Raw genomic sequence first — 23,481 nt, 5'->3', positions numbered from 1 at the left:
AAATAGAACTGAGAAAGAGATAGCCAACCTATCAAATGCAGAGTTCAAAATACTGGTAATCAAGGTGCTGAGAGAAATGGCTGAATATAGTCACAAAATTGAGGGAAAAGTGAAGGCTATGAAAAAAAAAGTGAAATAAAAATATATAGGGTACCAACAGTGAAGGGAAGGAAACTGGGACTCAAGTCAATGGTTTTGGACCATAAGGAAGAAAGAAACATTCAACTAGAACAGAATGAAGAAACAAGAACTAAAAAAATGAGGAGGGGCTTAGGAACCTCCCGGACAACTTGAAACATCTAAATCATAGGAGTGCCAGAAGAAGAGGAAGAGCAAGAACTTGAAAACTTAGTTGAAAACATAATAAAGGAGAACTTCCCCAATCTGGCAAAGGAAATAGACTTCCAGGAAGTCCAAGAAGCACAGAGTCTCCCAAAGAAGTTGGACTCAAGGAAGTGTTCATGAAGGTACATCATAATTACATTACCCAAGATGAAAGATAAGGAGAAAAATCTTAAAAACTTCAAGAGAAAAAGAGACAGAAAAGTTAGCTACAAAGGTACCTGTAAGAAAAAGTTACCTACAGCATCCAACAATACATTAAAAAGATCATTGACCACGACCAAGTGGGATTCATCTCAGGGATGCAAGGGTGGTTCAGTATTCCCAAATCAGTAAATGTTATACCTCATATAAACAAAAGCAAAGACAAAAACCATATGATCATATCAATAGATGCAGAAAAAGCTTTTGATAAGGTACAACAGCCATTTATGATAAAAACACTCAGCCAAAGTGGGAATAGAGGGAGCATACCTCAATATAATAAAGGCCATATATGAGAGACCTACAGCCAACATCATACTCAACGGGCAAAAACTAAAATCTTTCCCACTAAGATCAGGAACAAGACAAGGTTGTCCACTTTCACCACTTCTATTTAATATAGTATGGGAAGTTTTAGCCACAGTGATCAGACAAGAAAAGGAAATAAAAGGCATCCTAATTGGAAAAGAGGAAACAAAACTGCCACTGTTTGCAGATGACATGATAGTGTACATAAAACATCCTATAGACTCTGCCCCAAAACTGCTCAACCTAATAAATGAATTTGGCAAAACAGCAGGTTACAAAGTCAATATCCAGAAATCAAAGACATTTTTGTATACCAACAATGAAACAGCAGAAGCAGAAATCAAGAAAAAAAATCCCATTTGATATAGCAAAAAGAAAAATAAAATACCTAGGAATAAACCTAACCAAGGAGGTAAAAGACCTGTATGCAGAAAACTACACAACACTGAAGAAAGAAATCAAGGAAGACACAAACAAATGGAAGCATATACCATGTTCATGGATTGGAAGAATTAACATCATCAAAATGTCCATACTACCCAAAGCAATTTACAGATTCAATGCAATACCTATTAAAGTACCAATGACATACTTCACAGACATAGAACAAACACTTCAAAAATTTATATGTAACCATAAACGACCCCGAATACCAGCTGCAATTTTGAGAAAGAAGAACAAAGTAGGAGGGATCACAATACTTGATATCAAACTGTATTACAAGGCCACTGTAATCAAAACAGTCTGGTACTGGCATAAAAACAGGCACATAGACCAATGGAACAGAACAGAGAGCCCAGAAATAAACCCAAATCTCTATGGCCAATTAATATACGACAAAGGGGGCAGCAACATAAAATGGACTAATAATAGTCTCTTTAACAAATGGTGTTGGGAGAACTGGATAGCTATGTGCAAAAAAATGAAACTCGAGCATCAGTTTACACCATACACCAAAATAAATTCAAGGTGGATAAAAGACTTAAATATAAGCCGTGACACCATTAAAGTCCCAGAGGAGAACATTGGCAAGAAAATCTCAGATATTTCACGCAGCAACTTTTTTACTGATATGTCCTGTAGAGCAAGTGACATAAAGGAAAGAGTAAACAAATGGGATCTCATCAAAAGTAAAAGCTTTTGCACAGCTAAAGAAAACAGTATTAAAATAAAAAGAGATCCAACTGTATGGGAAAACATATTTGCCAATGATACCTCAGACAAGGGTTTAATCTCCAAAATATACAAAGAACTTACACGACTCCACTCTAAGAAGACAAGCAACCCAATTAAAAAGTGGGCATAGGACTTGAACAGACATATCTTCAAGGAGGACATACAGAAGATCCAGGGACAGGTGAAAAGATGCTCAATATCACTAGCTATCAGACAGATACAAATTAAAATCACAATGAGATACCACTTTACACTGGTCAGAATGGCCATCATAAACAAAGCAACAAACAACAAGTGTTGGAAAGGTTGTGGAGAAAAGGAGACCCTAATCCATTGTTGGTGGGATTGCGGACTGGTACAACCATTGTGGGAAACGGTATGGAATTTTCTAAAAAAACTAAAAAGGGACCTGCCTTTTGATCTAGCAATTCCACTGCTGGGATTATATCCTAAGAACCCTAAAAGACCAATCCAAAAGAACCTATGCACCCCAGTGTTCACAGCAGCACAATTTACAATAGCCAAGAGCTGGAAGCAGCCTAGGTGCCCATCAGTAAATGAATTGATCAAAAGATTATAGTACATATACACAATGGAATTCTATGCAGCAGAAAGAAAGAAGGAGCTCCTACCCTTTGCAACAGCATGGATGTAACTGGAAAGAATTATGCTGAGTGAAATAAGCCAGGTGTTGAAAGACAAATACCATATGATCTCACCTTTAACAGGAACCTAAACAACAAAACAAACAAGCAAGCAAAAAGAAACAAAGACACTGAAATAGAGAACAGGGAGACAGTGACCAGAGGGGAAAGGGGAGGGAATTTTAGGGGAAAGGGGGGAAGGATTTACAGGAACTAGTATAAAGGACACATGGACAACAACTAAGGGGGGTGGAAATGAGAGGGAGGTGGGGAGCATTGGGAGGGTGGGCTGGGATGGGAGTAAAAAACAGAAAACTGTACTTAAACAATAATTAAATAAATTTTAAAAATTATATCAGTTTAAAGACATAAAAAAAAAAAAGAAAAAGAAAAAGTTACCTACAAAGGAGTTCCCATAAGACTATCAGCTGATTTCTCAAAAGAAACGTTACAGGCAAGAAAGGGCTGGAAGGAAGTATTTGAAGTCGTGAGAGGCTAGAACCTACATCCAAGATTACTCTATCCAGCAAAGCTATCATTTAGAATGGAAGGGCAGATAAAGTTGTTTCCCAAATAAGGTCAAGTTAAAGGAGTTCATCATTACCAAGCCCTTATTATATGAAATGTTAAAGGGACTTACCTAAGAAATAGACAATCAAAAACTATGAACAGTAAAATGGCAACAAACTCACAACTATGAACAACTGAACCTAAAAAAAAAATCCTAAAAACGAACTAAGCAAACAACTAGAAAAGGAACAGAATCACAGAAATGGAGATCACATGGAGGGTTATCAGCTGGGATGGGGGATAATGGGGGAAAAGGTCTAGGGAATAAATGGTCAGTACAGAATAGACAAGGGGTGGGGGGGCTTAAGAATAGTATAAGAAATGTAGAAGGCAAAGAATTTATATGTATGATCCATGGACTTGAACTAGGGGAGGAGAATGCTGGTGAGGGCACCAGGCAGAGGGGAATAAAGCAGAGAGAAAAATGGGACAACTGTAGTAGCATAATCAATAGAATATATTTTTTTAAAATTAGTTTTAAAAAATGTGACAACAACCCAGGCATTTCTCAACAGGTGAATGGAAAACAAGCTGTTGTATATTTTGTACAGTGGACTACTACACAGCTGTGAAGAGGAAATGAACTATTAATACAGGAAGTCATATGGATGCATGTGAAAATAATTATGCTGAGCAAAATTAGCCAGACCAGAACAGAGTATTTACTGTATGACTTCAGGCATATAAACTGTAGAAAATGCAAACTAATTTATAATGACAGAAAACACATTAGTGGTCGCCTGGGCATGAGGAGCCAGAGGGAAGGATTATGAGATAAGAAGGATTAAGAAGGGTCATGAGACTTTTTTTTTTAAGGTTTATTTTATTCTCATTCAAGAGAGTTGGGAAGGAAGAGAAAAATCATTGATTGGTTGCTTCCTGCACATGTTCCAACTGGGGTTCAAACCCATAACCTAGGCCTGACCAGGAGTGGAACCAGTGGCCTTTCTGTTATAGGATGAAACTTCAACCACCTGGGCCCCACCATCCACGGCCATGATGAAACTTTTTTTTTTTAAAGATATTATTTTCAGAGAGAGGGAAAGGGAGAGAAAAAGAAAGGGAGAGAAACATTGACGTGAGAGAGAAACATCAATCGGTGCCTGTCTTATGACCCTTGACTGGGGACTGAACCCGAAACCTGGGCATGTGCCCTGACTGGGGGTCAAACCAGCAGCCTTTTGGTTTGCAGAATGATGCTGACCAAGAGAGCTATACTGGTCAGAGCCATGATGCAATTTTTTAATGTGGTGAATATGTTCATTTTATTGATTGTGGTGATGGTTTCACAGTGTATACATATGTAAAAACTTAACACGTTACATACTCTAAAGATATGCTGTTTAAGATAGGTCAGTTATGTCCTGACCTGTGTGGCTAGGTCAGTTGGGTGTCATACCTGAAAACTGGTTTGATTTCCAATCAGGGCACATGCCTGGATTGCAGGTTCTTTCCCGGTGGGCCCTGGCGTGTATGAGAGGCAAGCAATTGATGTTTCTCTCCCTCTCTTTCCCTCTCTCTAAAAGTAAAAAATCTTTTTAAAAAATATGGCAGTTATACCCTGGCCAGTGTGGCTCAGTTGGTTGGAGTGTTGTCCTGTAACAGAAAAGTTGCAGGTTCAATTCTTGGTTAGGGAACATGCCTAAATTGTGTGTCTGGGTGCATACAGGAGACAATGAATGCTTCCTCTGGAATCAATGTTTCTCTCTTTCCTTTCTCTAAAAGTCATGAAAAAATGTCCTCAAGTGAGAATTTTTAAAAGATATGTCAGTTATACTTAATCAAAGTGTTAAAATTTCAAATAACTTTACAATTTAAATAATTTTTTATATTTTAAATCTTTTTTAAAGATGGGCTGGGATGGGAGTAATCTGTACTTGAATACTGTACTTGAACAACAGGTTACTGTACTTGAACAACAGAATACTGTACTTGAACAACAATTAAAATAAATTTTTAAAATCTTTTTAAAAGAAGAAAACTAACAAAATTTTATTAGTGGCATTAAATAGAGCAGTTTTGATAGAGTGGAAAGAATAGAGGCAAAAAGGTTTTAAGAACAGACCTAGCCATGGTAGATTAAACCCATATTAATCTCTGCTCCCTTCTAAAACTCCTCTAAAATCATTTTTATCAAATGATTTCAGCAAGCATGAATCCACCAGAAAAAAAAAGTGAGTGAAAGAGAAGATGAAGCATATAAGAGATGCCAACAAAGTTTTGGAAGCTAGAAAGTTTTTGGAGTGACACCAGAAGCAGCAGGATTAGTTGAAGAATTTACGAGGAGCGAGGCCTTAGCTATCCTGCCCCTCATATCCACATGCAGATAGCTGTTCCTCTCCCACCCTGGCAAAGCGGAGGATGGAGGCAATGTACCTAACTAAAAACAGAAGGATTAAATCAAAGTCTACATGCTAACACAAGACTGTGCCAGCTGTCTTCTCAAATTCAGTTCCAGATCACTAGAAGCCAAGCTTACACCCATGTGGCCTAGGATTTAGGGTACCTCTCTGGGCAACTGAATAGCCCAAGGGGGTAAAGAATATACAGATGTGGGTATCTGAGAGTTTTTCCAATGAAATGGCCAGATCCCCTCCTGGTATCCAGGAAAACAACCACAGGATAAGCAATCTCCTCTTCTCTACATATAAATTTTAATAAATAAAAACATATTTTTAGAAAACTGAGGAGAAATAAGGATTCTAAATTTTCCTAGAAAAGAAACAGTTCATATCCAAAGCATTAGGGTTTGGAATATATCGATTTTCTATATAGCAACTCTCGGAGCTAGAAGACAATGGAGCATGTGGCCTTCAAATTTTTGGAGGAAAAATGTTTGCTAACATAAACATCTATAGTCAATTAAGTATGTGGGTAAAAAAAATACTACATATCGATAATATGTATGGATAAAATAAGGACGTTCCACTCATTTAAGATCTCAAAAATTCAGTTCCTATATACCTTTTATTAGGAAGTAACTAGATTACATGCTCCACCTAAGTCAGGGAAGTAACTGTAAAAGAGAAAGACAAAGAATCTGGGAAACAGGTGCTCCAGTGTAGCAGGGACAGCAGGCAATTCCAGAGATTTAGGGAGGAGACATCCTTGGCGAGGTGTCAGACCTTTAGCAGCCTAAAGAGCAAACAATCTAGACTGGAACCAGGGAAACCCCTGAGGACAGTCTCCAGGACTGGAATGAAATTGATAGGGTACCTGAAGTGTTTGAACTGATTTAGAGGAGATATACAGCTCTGTTGGAGAATTTGAGGATGAATTAGTGAAAAATATATAATAAATACTAAGCCGAAAAATGAAAGTAAAAGAAGAGAAAGTAATAATTGTTAGTTTCAGGGAAAACAAAAAATTGTACAAGAAAGGAAATATAATTATACTGTGCCTGTTGAGTGAGGCTCTGGATGGAGTCTGAGGAAAAAGAACTGCAGACCAGAAGTTACTGTGAGGACTCCTTAAAGGCTCAAATGGAGGGAGGGAGTAGAACAGGTATTTGAGGTCTGAGATTTCAGAATCCATGTACCTGGGTGTGTAGCAGTACAGATTGCTGGTGAGGCTCAGCCCTAGGTCCTTCCCAGGGCCTGGCTAAAGCAGGAAGGGGATGGTCGCCTAAGATAGGTGTGGAACTCATAGGTGTCAAACTCATTTTCACAGGGGCTACATCAGCCTCGTGGTTGCCTTCAAAGGGCTGAAATAATTTTACGACTGTATAAATGTAACTACTCCTTAACTGTTAAGGAGTTGAAATTACATTCAACTGGTATATAGTATCTGATTCCTTAAGACAGAGTTAAATTGTGCTTCCTGCTGTTTCATTGCTTTCTCACACTGTATTGTAATTGACTTGTTTCTTTCCCATTAGTCTATAAGTTTTTTGATGGCAAAAACTGTCATCTTCACTATTATCTCAGCATAGCATCTTGCATGTTATATGTGCTCAATGAATATTTGTTAAGTGAATAAACAGTAGTGGAAGAAAGGTGAGGATATGGTGTTTTATGAGTAAAATACTGAAATTTCTGGATAAATGGTCATGGAAGGAGACTTGACTCGGGTGGTGAACACATGATACGATACATAGATGATGTGTTATAGAATTCTATACCTGAAACCCATATAATTTTGTTAACCAATGTCACCCCAATAAAGTCAGTAAAATAAAAATACTGAAACTTCTGAAGGTGAGATCAAGAGGGAGGAGTGATGGAGGTCATTAAATTAAGTCCAAAAGTGTTCAAGAAATTTGTAGAAACAATAAATAAGGATATAAAGAGACTGGAAGTGGACATAAGAAAAACAGGAAGTGGCAAAAAGGAGCAGTAATCTTTCTTTACTGTTTTATATTGCCTTCTAAGATGATAGAGAACAAGAAAAGGTATGAACTCTGGTGAAGGAGATAGTGGGAAAAATCATTAAAATTGGCCCTTAAAGGAATGAGCAGGAATTTGAAGTATATATGCTGTGGAAGACTAGGGCTTCTAGGCAAGAGGGAACATATGAGGTCTGTCCATAAGGTATCCAGCCATATACTATGAAAAAATAGAGACATTTATTAAAGAAGACACAAGATACAAGAAACATTGTACATAGGACAATGATGCCTCAGTCCCCTTTAAAGTAGACACCTTGAGACCTCACACAGTTCTCCAAATCACCTGCCATCAGCTGTCTCAGTGTATTTTCCTGCATTTCAGCAATAGTCTGAAATCTCTTTCCTTTCAAAGGTGATTTTAGTTTGGGGAAAAGCCAGAAGTTGCAGGGCACCAAATCTGGGCGGTAGGAGCACTTGGGTGATTTGTTGTTTTGCCAGAAGATTGCATGAGATGTGATGTGTGAGTGCGTACTTTGTCATGATGAAGCTGCCAGTCACCAGTTGTCTATAGCTGTGGCCTTCTGAAGCATCTGAATAGTTTCTGTGGAGGAATGTTCAAGCTTAACACAAAATTTGATGTAGATTTGCTATTCTCCTCTCTCAGTCATTTTGCATGCAACAACCACACAGTACACATGCTCACTCAACAACATCTACCACCCAGTCATTGTTCACAATGCACATTCCAGTCCACTCTCCTTGGCTGCCAGATTGCATTATATTAACAATGGCCAGACTTTTTCCGGACAGACTTTGTATGTAAAGCAAAGAGGGTAGAGGAATTGGTGTGTGCTTCACAGGTGAGTAAGGAAGGCAGATAAAAAAAGATCACTTAGGCAAACCAATTGAACTGTCCCTCAGGATAGAGGATAGTGTGCCATTGAAGAATTTCAAGGACAGTGATGTGATCAGATTTGCAATTTACCAAGTCTACTTCAAGAAGTTGTTTAGAAGATGGATTGAAATCAGATGGGACCCAGAAGCACAAAGACCAGTGAAAAGGCTTGTATAGTAGTGAGATTTAGAGAAGCTGCCTTTAACCGTGTCAGTTAAAAGCAATTAGAAGGGGTGTTGGATATGAGAGCTATTTAGGAGGTAAAAACCATGATACTTTGTGATTAATAGAATGTGTGGGGTTAAGGAAGGGAGATGGAGAATCTTGTACAATTATAGGTTTCCTGTGTGAATCTTAGTGAATGCTGCTAGCATTCACAGAGATAGAGGATATAAAAAGGAGAGGAAATTTGACACAAGAATTTGGAGAAGTGGAGAAGACTTGTATGTAAAAGAGGGCTGGAGTTGAAAATTTGGAAACCAATGTGGAAGGTTATTGAAGCCATGGACTTTTTGCTTATTTCTTCTCATCATTATTGTGCTAACTAGAAACTGATTACTTACAAGCCTTTGTTTGTTCATTTGTTTGTTTAAACCAATAAGCAGATGCTAAGGTCCACAATATAGAGCTCTTTAATTGGAGAGAATTGTTAAAGATGGAAGATCCATAAAGTTTTATAATACAGTATAAATGTCTTTGAGAAAATGATTTTTAGGCTTGAGGTTTCAAGTAACTTAATAAATTTAAACAAATTGTCACTTTTGTTCTAATTAAAGCATTACACTTGTACAATTAAGTGCATAAAATGTACAGCTCAGTGATTTTTTTCATGAATGTGTACATTCTTATAACTGCAATTCAGATCCAGATCATCTCCAGTTCCTCATAAGGTTCCCTTGGAACATTGTAACACTAGTTTTTATTCTAGAGGCTCTAGATCACTGTGTAAGTTTAGGATGAGAGAATCCTCCCTGTCCTTGGCAAAGCCCTGTAAGCTGCAGAATCAGAAGCCCATAGAGAAGAATAAAAAGTTGGAAACTGGCTTTCCAACTCTGAGCCTGGTGTAATGGCTCCTGCAAAGAAGTGTGGCAAGAAGAAGAAGGGCCTTTCTGCCATCAATAAGGTAGTGACCAGAGAATATGCCAGCAACATTCACAGGCAAATCCATGGAGTGGATTTCAAGAAGCATGCCCCTCAGGCACACAGAGAGAGTCTGGAAATTCGCCATGAAGGAGATGGGAACTGCAGATGTGCGCTCAACAAAGCTGTCTGGACCAAAGGAATCAGGAATGTCCTACCATATCTGGGTGCCATTGTCCAGAAAATGTAATAAGGATGAAGGTTCACCAAACAACCTCTATGTGTTGGCCAAGAAATAGAATATAACCATACCCCAGAACCCATCCTGTGCCCCTTTCTGATCGAATCCCCTCTCTCTCTCTCAGACATTCACTAGCCTTAATTATATAGTCATCATTCCCTTTTCTTTATAGTTTTATAAACTGTATATAGACATTGATGCCTGTATAAACATATATGTATGATTTTTAAATGTGTGTATCTGAACTGTGTATTAATGGAATTATACTATAAACATATTCTTTCGTGACTTGCTTCTTTCACCCCATATTGTGCTTTTGTAACTCATCTTGGTTGAAGTGTGTTGCTCTAGTTCATTTTCCTGCAGGATAATATTCTGTTGCCTGCAAACACCACAATCTTTTTACCTGTTTTACTGTGTATGGGTGTTTGTTTCTATATTTTTTTTTCAGTTAAAATAATGCTAAAAGTATTTTTAAAAATCTTCACCGAGGATATGTTTTTATTTTTCGGGGGGGCGGGGAGAGAAACATCAATGTGATAGAGAAAATTGGTTGATTGTATTCCATATATACTCTGACCAGGGATCTAGGAATCAAACCTGCAACCTAGGTACCAGTACATGCCCTGACTATGGATCGAACCCACAACTTTTTGGTGCATGGGCTGTTGTTCCAACTGACTAAGCCACCAGTTCAGGGCTAAAAATATTTTTTTTATATGTGCAAAAGTTTCTGTGGAGTATATTCCTAGAAGTGCAACCACTAGTTTGTATAGTAGTGACACATTCAAGTGTACTGCACAATGGCATACGTTGTAAAAGTGGTGGTACCTCCCACAGGAGTGAATGAGAGTTGCTCTTGCCTTGCACTCTTGTCAGTGTTGGTATTGCCCAACTTTTTAATTTTAACCAACCTGGTCGTTGTGAACTAAATTAAATTAAAACTCTTTGTGGTTTTAATTTATATTTTTCTGATTGACATGAGATTGACCATCTTTTCACATGTTTAGGGCCATTTCTGCATCCTCTCCAGTGAAATTCCTACTCGGTTATTTTGTAAATGTTTCTGGGAGGTTGTCTTTTTCTTATGGATTCACAGCAATTCTTTATTACATTCTAATACTTTTTCACAGTAATATGAGTTCCAAATCAACATGCTTTCTTTTTTATTCTGCAAAATCTAGAAACCCAAGAAGAGAGATGCTTTGAGCAAGCCTAGAGAGTGAAACCACTGGCCAGGCTTCTGTACTAGGCACTCTAGTGAAATAGCCATGTGGTCTGCAAGGGCAGGCCCTGGCACTTTGAAGTGTGTTACATCATAGTTACTGGCTGCTGCTGACCTGTGGCGCTTGCCTTTGCAGGTGGAACAGGAGGATTTTGTAATGGAAGGACATGGCAAGACTCCACCTCCTGGTGAAGAAAGCAAACAGTGAGTCACACTTTATTTAAAAAGGATCTTATTACAGATCTTCAGAAGCATTTTGGTTAAACATGCCAAGAGCATGTTTGCAGGATGTATATGTTGGGCACATTGTGAAACTCACCAGTTGCTTTGGTGGCTGTTAATGCACTGCATCTATTTATAGACTAACTGGAGAGACAAGAAAGTTGACTTTGTAGTTTTTCATACTTGACTTATCAAAATTTATGTTACACTTTAGCAAAGGCTTTAAGACTCAGGATGTTCCAAATGGAACTAATTCAGTCTGGTTGATTTCCAAAGAAAGCATAAAATTGTATACCCTTATCTTAGCAATGTCTTTATGAAGTGTTGAAATTAATAGGCTGTTTTCCTGCATTCCAAGTGTGAATTTATTTGAATAGTACTTCCTGACATTCTGTTCCATTGAGTTATTTATACTTCGGATCTTTGTTTAAAACACAAATTGTTTCCCTAAAGGAATAGGAATTATAAATAAAGTAACTTAGCCAGAATTCTAAATAATTCAGGATCTCTCCCTTTTTGACTTAAAAAGTAATTAAGCTTTAAATCTGAAATTGGGAGTTCTCTGGGTAGCTTTTTTGGTGGCAGTGAATAGAATTCTTTTGCTTGTGTCACAGAACTTGAAAAATTGTGTTGCAGAGCATACTAGTGTTTCATATGTTCTTTTAAAGAAAAAATAGTTAAGACTGGCTTAAAGGGCAGACAAACTACTATTTTTTATTCAGACAATAGTCTCCTGAGTTGAATGGTTCGGTGATTCATGGGAGTTTCTGAAAATCTGTAGAGAAAAATTCCTTTCTCTTGCCTTTTTTTATTTTCTAGAAAATAATTTAGCTTTGATTTGTCTTATGAAAATTATGTCTTCAAAATCGTTAGGAATGAATTATTCAGAATAGCTGTGCTGCCACATGGCCAGGTTCATTATAGGAGAATGTTCATCTCAAATTTGTTGTGAATGGAAACCAGGATATTTTCACAGCTGGTTTAATTTGCTAACGAGGCAGTTTTAAAAATAGTTTACAATATAAATCCTAACTTTGCTGTATTTTGTCAAATGCATGAGCTGATGGAATGAATTCATCATTAGCAAATTAGAATGCCAAACATCTAATCCCAGTGGAATTACAGGAATGCTTCAGGTGCTCATTTCTGCCCCTCTGCCCACTCCCTACCCTTGCCCTCTGGTCAGAAGTCTTCATACTATAAAAATCATAAATCCCATTTGACACGTGTTTTGTGTGCACCAAGTACTTTGCTTGTTGCAGTGTCTCCATTTAATTGGGAGATTAGGGTAGGTAACTTGTCCATAGTAATGCAGTTTGAAATGGAAGTTAGTATTTGAACCCAGATCTTTAACATTCTGACTTTAAAGTGTTTTTATAACATCTTAACATCTTCTTAAACCCAAATTCTTTGCCAACCTTGGGAGCTAGGTTCCTGAAAAGTACTGTCGTTAGCAAAATGCAGTTGTCAAGATCAAAAGTCTCTTGGATAAGCGGGATGTGGGGGAAACAGTGAAAATGGCATTAAGCCTATTTTTAAAACACAGATGAAAGTTCTGTTCTCTGGAGGGTATCCATTTCTCAGACAAACCAGTCTCTGTCTTTAAAAACCTGTCGTCCCACTAACCCCTCTCCTGAATCAGCTCCTTTAGGTATTCAGGAAATGTTGCTGGGGCTGATTCTCACGAGGTTTGTGTTCTACAAACTGCACTTCCTTTAAAGAGCTTCACATAGCCCCAGAGGGCCGGGAATGTCCCATGTTGTGATTCTTACCATTATCCCTTGTTTTGTATTGACAAGTCTAATGCTGCCTTTTCATAGGTGAATCCTGTTTTGTTTTTATTTTTGTTTTTCTGGGCTCGGTAGGCTATCATACTTGAAATAATAAAGCAGAACTGAATCTTCACTAGGTGTTTTTACTGTAGACCTTCCCACCTCCACTGTGGGAGTGGGGAGCAGAGGTGTGGCATTCTCATTTGAGGCAACAGAAATAACTTTTTTTTTTTGGTATCTCAGAACTCTAGTCAGCAAAAGGATGATTGAATCCTGAACTGTAGATCCTGAAACAGAGAAATTGTAGATCCTGAAAGTAACACATTGCTGAATGACTTAATGAAATCCCCATTCATTCTTTTATTCTTTTTAATTATAAAAATAATATGTGATTGTCACAAAATGTTTAAACAGTAAATGTGGGTTTAGAAATAAAAGTGAGATTCTTTGTTTACCCTAACTTCCCTCCCTGTCTTCCTAAATATTTTCTGTAAAACAACCATGCTGTGACTGGTGTGGCTCAGTTGGTTGGGCATCCTCTTGCAAAGCAAAAGGCCACCACCAGTTCGATTCCCAGTCAGGGTACATGCCTGGGTTATGGATTTGGTCCCCAATCTGGGTGTGTGTGAGGCAACTGATAGTGTTTCCTTTCACATTGATGTTTCTCTCCCTCTGTTTCTCCCTCCCTTGCCCTGTCTCTAAAAATAAAGCCTTTAAAAAAAGTAGATATTTTTCTGAAACATGCTTTTTAAATTTGATATCTTCTACAGTTTATTTCATTATTTTAAACATCTGCAAAACATTCAATTGAATCTATTTACTCTAATCATTACTATCTAATAGATATTTTGATCATTGTTACTTGTTTGATTATTACAAATAATATTTTATTGAACATCCTTATTCCTATATATATTCAAATATATTTCTGTAGAATAGATTTTTTTAGAGATGGAGCTGTTTGGTTTATGGGCTTGTATTTTTTACAAGTAGACTGGAAGTAGCTGTTATCAAATTACCTTCCAGAAAAGCTATATCAGTGTTCATGTCCATCAACAGTATATGGGAGTGCCTATTCCTCCATACTTTTGATGACAATCAAATTATTATCTTCAGATTTTTGCTACTCTAATATTGTTTTAATTTGCACTTTTTTGCTTATTAATAAGTTGGTATATCTTTTGTGAATTTTTATTGACCATTGATTTTTATCTTGTGTACTACCTATTTACTATTCCCATTTTCCTATTGGATTATTTATTTTGATAGTTATGTAGGAACCCTTTATAAAGTATAGATATTAACCTTTGTCTCTTGAGATGTTTCAAATCAAAGGACTTACTAAATTTCAGATGTTCCCAGTCCTTTTAACATTGGGGTATACCAATATACTTTTAAGTTTTTATGTAGTAAAATCAGCCACCCTTTATGGTTTCTATGTTTTCTGCTTGTTAAAGAAGTTTTCCCTACCCTAACATGATAAAATATCCTTAGTTTTTCTGCTTTATTTTTATATTCCCATCTTTAATTGAACTGGTACTCTTTTTTGTGTATTGTGTGAGGCAGAGATCTAACTTACACTTTTTCTAAATTGATTTGCAAGATGGGTCTCATTTACTGGTATTAGTTTGTATGAATAGCCTATTTCACTTGTGGAAGCAGTTGAAGCACAAGGTTAATATAACTTCTCAAAGTCACAGAGCAGATTCTTGTAAGGATTAAGTCTAAAGTTATTTTTGTTAGCTGACCTGTGCCACTTTCTCTGTTTTTTCATTTAACATTTTTACCATAGGTTCTGTAAGTGTTAAATATTTTATTTCCATGATGTTTATTTCAGTGAAACTAAGTTCTATTAATAGGTGGATTAAGGTAACCATGCATGTAGAAAGCTTTCTTGAAAAATAATTCATTCTCGATATTGAAAAATATCAGTGCTAATTGGTTAATACTCAGTTCAGTTATGCTGAATTCTGGTGTATGTGTGAATAAAATTTGATAGTGTATAACTTTAAACGCTATCTGTACACATTGATTGTTGCTTTTTAATGAGGTTTATTTACTAATAGTGTGTCTAATGCAATAACTTTTCTGAGGATATTTAATTACCAGCTACTGTAGCCAATCAGACAAGTTATTAATTACATGGTATGTTTAACACAGTGGTAAATGTACAACTATTACAGCTTTTCAAAAAAGAACATGAGTAGTTACTTGCCCAGAGATTGTGTTTGACCATGCCTATCGGAAGCTCATTTCACATAAAATGTTTCTACCTAGGCAGGCTTTTAAATTGGTATTATTTATAATACAAGTGATAGTCTGGGTGTTTATGGGCAGATCATTTGTTATAAATTATTTTGAAGTTAAATATCAGTTTTGGTGTATTAATGAGTTTGGTCTCTTTTTTCATCTTTTCCTTTTTAAAAAATATAACTTAGAAACAAGTCTAAGTTTTAAATCTCTATGCTGAAGTTTATTCACAGTGTCAAAAAATATCTTTAACCAACTAAAATGATTTAATTTTTCTAGTAAATTTTTGTTGACTGAATTTTCTTAATTCTTTTGGTTAATTTTACAAAAGGTCATTATTAAAAGCAAATCTATCAAAGTAGGATTTCAAAGAGTTATTTGTACACTCATATTTATTGCAGCATTATTCACAATAGCCAAGAGGTGGAAGCAACTCAGATGTCCACCGACAAATGAATAGATAATGAAAGTGTAGTGCCTAAATACAATAGAATGTTATGAAACCTTACAAAAAAGGAAATCCTGTCATGTGCTTCATGAACCTGAAGGATATCATGTTAAGCAAAATAAGCCAATGAAAAAGGACACATACTGTATGAGTCCACCCATATGAAGTATCTCAAATAGTCAAAACCATAGAGACAGAAAGTAGAGGGGTGGTTTCCAAGAACAAGAGGGAGGGAAGATAGAGAATTTGTATTTAATGGGTATATAATTTCAGATTTTCAAGATGAAAAAGTTCTAGAGGTCTGCTGCAAAACAATTCAAATATACTGAACTATTGAACTTAATACTTAAAAATGGTTAAGATTTTGAAGTCACTCTTACCTGTTCTTTACTACAATAAAAATAATAGTAACCAAATTGAATTGTACTTTAAATGCAAAATAACAGCCTGGTATAAAATGTACCAGGTACCTTTAGAACAACAACAAAAGAATATAAAATTAATAATTTTTATATTGATTTTATAGTGAAATTATAATCTTTTGTATATGTTGTACTAAATAAAGCATATTAAAATTTGAAAAACAAAAAAAATCTCATTTAATAATGTGTGTTATAGACAGTATCCCCTTTATAAGGCTTGTTGATAAGAATTAATTTTATAAGTTGCTATATTTCTGCTCCCTTGGGATGCCTTCTTTTTTCCCTCTTTCCAAGGGAGAGTCTGTTTAAAGTTTGCATGGGCATCCTGTTAGGAGATCAAGTGTTGAAACAGTTTTATACTGATTCAGAGAGAAGAATGTATTTTATAGAGTAAACACACCAGTCTTCATACCCCAGGATGGTGTAACGTAGCTTTGTGCTTGAGGTGCTATTTTTAAAATGTCTTAACTTCAGTGTCTTGATTAAATTCTCTTCTCACTAATTATATTCTCCCCAACTTAAATGCCAAGTTATTAAAAATGCCCTTTTAATTTTTAAAAATTATTAATTATACAGGCCTTTTGTGAATTCTAATAGTTTGTCCTTATCTTTATTTCTGTTCCTACTCTCACTCCTTAACCTACAGCTCTGTTTTCCTTGGATTAGTCATATACTGGTTTATTTTCCCCAAATCTCTGTAGTAAGGATTCCTTTTATTAGGAATCTAATAAATTCTTTGTTTCGTATTTGACCACCCAGTTTAACCATTCTTTTGGGTACTTGTTTAAAACCTTTGGGCAGCTCTATAGCATTTTCTAAATACAGAAAAAAAAAGAAAATATTTTCAAGTCACTTATAAATAATTATCAAAACACAAATTTTGATATTTGGCCATATGACACTTTTTTTAACACCATATTTTTCATAGTTTACCATCCGTTTTTGATCAGTTTTTTCCCTTGAACCATTAAAATGTATACATGTTGAAATAAATTTATTAAAAAGTATCGAATTGAATGGTAGAGTAAAGTCAACCATTATTACACAATAGTAAGCTGGACCTCAGAAGAATAGTTGGATTTCTATATAATCTTTGCAGATTGTTTTTGGAAGAAAGGAAAATTTTCAAGTTAATTGGTATTTTGAGAATGCCATACATAGGTTCAGTAAGTGATAGTTATGCTCTTGGAGTTTTTGCTGCTGGGAATTTTAGTATAACCGTAAACATTTTGTACTAGGTCTTTGAGAAACTATCAGTTGCTGGTAAATTTTCTAGTTTGCATTTGAAGTTACTTTAAAAAATTAATTCTTTGAAAATACATTTTTCCCAGGAGTCTCAGAATCATAATAAGTAAGTTCTGAATCCATCCATGAAGGTTTTCCCTGGATGTCTGTAAGACAGACATCTCCCTTGCAGTAAGAATGAGGAGATACGTGTATCATAATTGAAAATGACTGCAAACCGTGTGGGTCGCTACTACTTATAGGTTAAGGTGGTGATTTTACACCACAATGAATAGATTGTGCAGATCTGAGCAAACTGCAGTTAACTTAATGAAAGTCTTGTTTATTTAGCTTATATTTCTTTATGGAGAATGATATATGCCTTTATGAAAAAAACATTACTTGAAAGGCAAGTTGTGTTTGTCCAGTGCCATGAAATTGGTGTTTTAAGCCTTCTTTTTTGGAGATATTGTTATGTAGTTGTAAAATGTTATGAGATACATAGCATTATGTAATGTAGGTTAAAAAAAAAACACCCAAAAAACCATGTTTGCCTGCAAGTATCTCCAGTGGTGTCATGAAGAGAAGTTAGTGTTCATTTCTTTCAGAATGAATGGTCACTAGAGGCCATGCACACATGTTCTGCCCTGAGCATTCTGCCTGAGTTTGGATTTCCCTTGCCAGGAGGATCTCTGTGAGCCAAAGTGTGGGCTGAAGTAAAGGGGAAGAGTGTAGTAATGAGGAGGTATAGCATGATGGTGGGCAGTCAAACGTAACGTTAAAGCTTCATGCTGGATCTTCAGTTCTTCAAGGACAAAGACTTGTGGCTTGGTCACTATAGAAAGTGTGAATAAATATACTGTATATTGGATGAATGAAGATGTCAGCAAATTCCCACCGGCTGTTATGAATCCCTGTTTTACATACATACTTTGAAAACCTGAAGTAGGGCTATTCAAAATCCTAGCCTCAGAATATTTTATTTGTTGTTGGCAGAAGAAAAGTTCACATGTCATATCTGACCTTATGTTTAGTGTTTTCTAGAATATATTCCAACATACCCAGTATTTATCACTGTTCTCTTTAAGTATCCCTACCAGTAAGTTGTTGATTATTGTTTATTTTGCAGAAAATACATTTTTATCCATTTGAACTTTTTCTTGCTCCTAAGGGCCTCCATAAGATGCCTTTTGCCTACCTATGAATATTTTCTCTACTCTTTAAAGGATCTTCCTGCTCCTCCTCAGTGGATCTCCCTAAGATCTTCCATGCACATCTGATTACCTCCCCGCTGCATGCCTTTGTTCAGGCCGAGAGTCCTTTCTTTCTGACCAGGAGCAAATCTAGGTTTTGTGGAAATGCTTTTAAGTAAAAAAAATAATAATTTTCAACACAAATTAGTTGCAAAGTGAATATTTATTTACAGTGAGGAAAGAAATCACAAAATTGGCAGCTTTTAAAAAGTTGACAGCTACAAAACTCAGAAAAAAAGTAGTATTTGTATTAATTCACTATCTAAACAGATAGATGTGAAACTTTTTTTCTGTACATTGTTTTGGCTATAAAAAAATATTGCTCCTTCATATTATAAAAATTCTGTGATGTTTCTAAAAATAGAATAGATATAACTCAGTGTTGTCTGTAGCGTGATTGACCAAAATAAAATTTTCGTTATTGACAAATTAGAGAAGTTCCATTCAGCCTCACAACTTCTAATTATAACATCATATAAATTTGTAAGATTGCTATCACCTTTGGGAAAACCTCTACCAAGTATCTTTAATATATGAGGTATAGGATTTTTATATGAGGTATAATTACAAGGCTTCATTTTTTTATACATTGATTGTATACTTTGAATTGGCATATTTACATCATGATATGATCTGGCCCTGTCCATTTCTTTCATTATGCAGTGAGTTGGTCCATCAACATCTTTTTCTTTTTTAATCCTGAATTGAGGCTGTATTCATTGATGTTTAGAGAGAGGAATGGAGAGAGAGAAACATCAATGTGAGAAAGAAATATCAGTTGGTTTCCTCCCATCTGTGCCCCAACTGGGGGCCAACCCCAATAACCTGGGCATGTGCCCTGACCAGGAATCAAACCTGCTACCCTTCGGTTCATAGGACAGTGCTCCAACCTACCGAGCCACACTGGCCAGGGCCAGTAACATTTATTTTACACAAGGGTGATTAACATTAACTTTACCAGACATGGAAGTGACTGAGAACTACATAAATATATTCCAGTAAACCTAAAATAATATCACCAATTCAGCTTTCCCTTTAGGGATCCCCAAAATACTTATGGCCACTCTAACTCCACTGATGGGGAATCATGATGGGCAGGGTTAAGGTAAGATGGAAAGGGGTGGTGTGGTTTTAACTATTTGGATTAAGATTGTGGTGAAAATATCTTTTGTACATTTTATAAAAATAATTGGTAATTTGGAACAAAACTGGGGAACTCACACCTTCTAATTTCAAAATATATTACAAAACTACAGTAATCAAAACAGTGTTGTTATAAGCATAAAGACAGGCACATAGACCAATGGAATAAAATAGAAATGCAGAAATAAAAAAAAAAAAAAGAAATAAACCCTCACATGTGAGGTCACATGACTTTCAACAAAGGTGCCGAGACCACCCCCTGGAGAATGGAGAGTCTTTTCAACCAATGGTGGTGGGAACACTGGATACCCACTTGCAAGAAAATGAAGTTAGACCCTTATCTTACACTGTATGAAAAAATTAACACAAACTGGATTAAAGACCTAAGCTTACAACCTAAAACTATAAAACTCCTAGAAGAAAATATAGGATAAAAGCTTCTTAATGTTGGACTTGGTTATACTTTTTTGGGTATGACACCAGAAAGCACAGGCAAAAAGCGAAAATAGAAAATGGGACTACATCAAATTTTAAAAGTTTTGTGCATCAAAGAACATACCTATAGAGTAAAAAGGCAGCCTACAGAATGGGAGAAAATATTTCCATATCATATACACGTATCAAAACATTGGATTGATCAAAAATTCTGTTTCATTTTTTCCATAAAAGACACATTATTCATTTTCACCAGTAACTTTATTGATTTGCATATTTTGAGTATGTCAGCTATCTCTCTTGTGGCAGGACATTGATTGTTCTCAATTAATGTCTCTGTTTGATAGCTATCAATTTCAACTGGTCTACCCAACTGTGGGGCATCATCTAGTGAGAAATCTTCAGCACAAAACTTCGCAAATCACTTTTGACACATTCGACCGGTTATAGCACCTTTTCAATACACTGCACAAATCTTTGTTGTGTGTTTCAGTTGCATTTTTACCTTTCTTGAAATAATAAAGCATAATATGCTAAAAATGTTGCATATTTTCTCCCATCTTCAATATTAAAATGGCTAAACAAAAATTCACTAATTGATAAGTTTGTTTTTAAATGTATGCTGATAGGACAGCTGTCACAGTACAATCTAACAAAACTCTTTTGAATGAAATTAAAGACAACTAGGTGCTATAAGAACCATTGTACTGAAAAAACTAAACAAACTTTTTGGCCAACCCAACATATAAAGAACTACTGCTCAACCCCAAAATATCAAGTAACTTGACCTAAAAATGGACAAAAAACTTGAGTAGACATTTCTCTGAAGATGATATATAAATGACCAACAAACCTATGAAAAGACACTCAACATCACTGTTCATCAAAGAAATGCAAGTCAAAATCACAATAAGATCATTTTACACTGATAAGGATGGCAACTATTAAAAAAAATAACATGTGCTTACATGGGTGTGGGGAAACTAGAACCTTTGTGCTCTGTTGGTAGGATTATAAAATGGCATTACTGCCATGGAAAACAGTATGGAGGTTCCTTAAAAAATTAAGAGCTACCATATGATCTAGCAAGCCCTCCTCTGGGTATGTATCCAAAAGAATTAAAAGTAGGTTCTGGGATAAATATTTGCATTATCCATATCCATGACAGCACTATTCACAATAGCCAAAAGATAGAAGTAACCCAAGTGGTCATTGGCAGATGAATGGAGAAACAAAATGTGGTATATACATACAGTGGAATATTATTCAGCCATAAAAAAGGAAGTCCTGTCATACGCTACATCAAGGATGAACCTTGAGAATAATTGTGCTAAGTGAAGTCAGCCAGTTGGAAAAAGACAAATACTGTATAATTTCATTTATGTGAGGTGTCTAGTCAAATTTATATAAGTATAAAGTAGAATGCTAGTTGCTAGAGTGAAGGGGAAAAAGGAAGTTATTTAATAGTGAATTTCAAATTTGCAAGATGAGAAAATTCTGGAGATCTGTTTTACAACAATGTGAATATATGTAATAGTACTGAACTGTGCACTTAAAAATGGTTAAGATGGTATATTTTGTATGTATATTTTACCACAATAAAAATAGAAGAACTATATTTTAACAAAAAATAAAGAAAGATCATCTGGGCACAGAGTTAAAAGTGAGGGGTCCTGCAGCTTAAACTTCAGTAGTTTCCATTTTCTGATTCCTGTCTCTTGGAGGGTTGAACAGTTAACAATTTATCTTACACTTTCTTGTGGCCATCCTGTATATGTGTGTATGTTTCATCTCCCAATTATAGGGCTTTAAGTGTTGGCTTTTTTTGCACCCTATAAATACCTAGGTTCATAGTATTCATCTATTTATTCCTTTGTTTATTCATTTGGTCATTCATTCAGCAAACATTAATTGAATTCCTCCTTTGTGCTAGCTCCAGAAAAAAACCACATACCCTGCCCTTGTGAAGCTCATAGTTTAGAGGGGGGAAGCACCAAGTAAATGGTAACAATAATGGTAGGGTGTGGATGTACTACAACAGCAGTACCTACTGGGTGACAGCAAGCACAGAAGAGGACACTGGGTTCAAACTGGAGTGTCATAGAAGGCTTACTCCAAATGCAGATTTGATTTTTGAGGCTTAGTTCTAAAGAATTTAAGAATTTTTTAAAATGTTCCCTGAAAGGTCTGCTAGCATTCTAACTTCTAAATGTAACAAGGATGTAAATGCTAACATTCTGTTTTCCAACTACAGTCCAAAAATTTTGGATTCTAGTTGCACCAGAGATTTCCAAGTAGTTTTGGCTACTGTTTTCACCTTCTGACTTTGTTGGTTGTAAGAATCCTGGAAAAACTTGGCTCTCACATTTATATTTTTTCTTATTATCCTTCCTCCTCACTATTGGTAGTACTGAAGTTGATAAGACTTAGAAAAGCCTCTGCCTTTCTCATGTTCATGTGGCAAACTCCTACTCATTCTTTACACCTCAATCCAAAATCTCTCATCTCCCCTGTGAAATCTTTCCTGACTCTCCCAGCAGTCAGTCCTTTGTATCACTATAGCATAACTGTCCCATATCTCTGTTTGTTCTTTAATCATGGCACTTACCAGGCTGTATTTTAATTACAGATTTACATGCCTCTGTCGTTCAAGGTGTTAGCAATCATCTATCCCCCTGGGCTTGGTTCTAGCATAGTGTCTAATACATAGTCAATGCTCAAAAATAGTTTTTAAAAGCATGAACGAATGGTGAGTCATGTTTGGAGTCTTATTTTTGAAAGATTTGATTTGCCTTACTATATTTCATGGTCACAGATTGCTTCTGTAACAGCCACCAGTTATCTGATAATAGAATCACTTTTATGTTCAAAATATCTTATGTACTTCTCTCCACTGCTACCACCTCCATCTGGTTCATGCTACTCTCCCTCACCTAGATGGAGCAGTCTCCTTCCAGCTTGTCTCTCTGCTTCTTCTTTTGGTCCTCTGTAATGCAGTCTCCATGTAGAAGCCAGGATGAGCTTCTGAAAACATAAATCTGATCGTCTGTCCTAAAGTGCTTGTAAGACCTCCATGGCTCCTTGGAATTCTTACTTTAGGAGATTTTAGAGATTTTTTCCCACTTTATAGAAAACATATTAAAAGGTGCCTACATTCCATATTAAATATGCGGTTTCATTTATTTGGTTTTGTTATCACATGTTAAAAGTATTGTACTATTTTGCTTCAGAAATTCTTTGGCTCAAAATAACTGACTCAAATTATGATTACCTAAGATTTTTTAACAGTTAACATTTTT

At 35.9% G+C, this 23,481-nt stretch overlaps 1 protein-coding gene across 3 annotated transcripts in view; it reads left to right on the top strand.

The window, feature by feature from the left end:
* The window catches only part of TNRC6B (trinucleotide repeat containing adaptor 6B), a 243,209-nt gene that overhangs the window by 82,074 nt on the left and 137,654 nt on the right, over positions 1-23,481 (top strand). For all 3 annotated transcript variants that reach the window (XM_037160756.2, XM_053661578.1, XM_053661577.1), the window contains exon 4: positions 11,150-11,217. In XM_037160756.2, coding sequence (XP_037016651.2) covers positions 11,150-11,217 — 68 coding nt within the window. The remainder of the gene's footprint in view (positions 1-11,149; positions 11,218-23,481) is intronic.

Source organism: Artibeus jamaicensis, unplaced genomic scaffold (genome assembly GCF_021234435.1).
Source record: "Artibeus jamaicensis isolate MK-2021 breed Jamaican fruit bat unplaced genomic scaffold, CSHL_Jam_final contig_233, whole genome shotgun sequence".
NCBI classification, from domain to species: Eukaryota; Metazoa; Chordata; class Mammalia; order Chiroptera; family Phyllostomidae; genus Artibeus; species Artibeus jamaicensis.
This window is presented reverse-complemented; position numbering and strand designations above follow the sequence as displayed.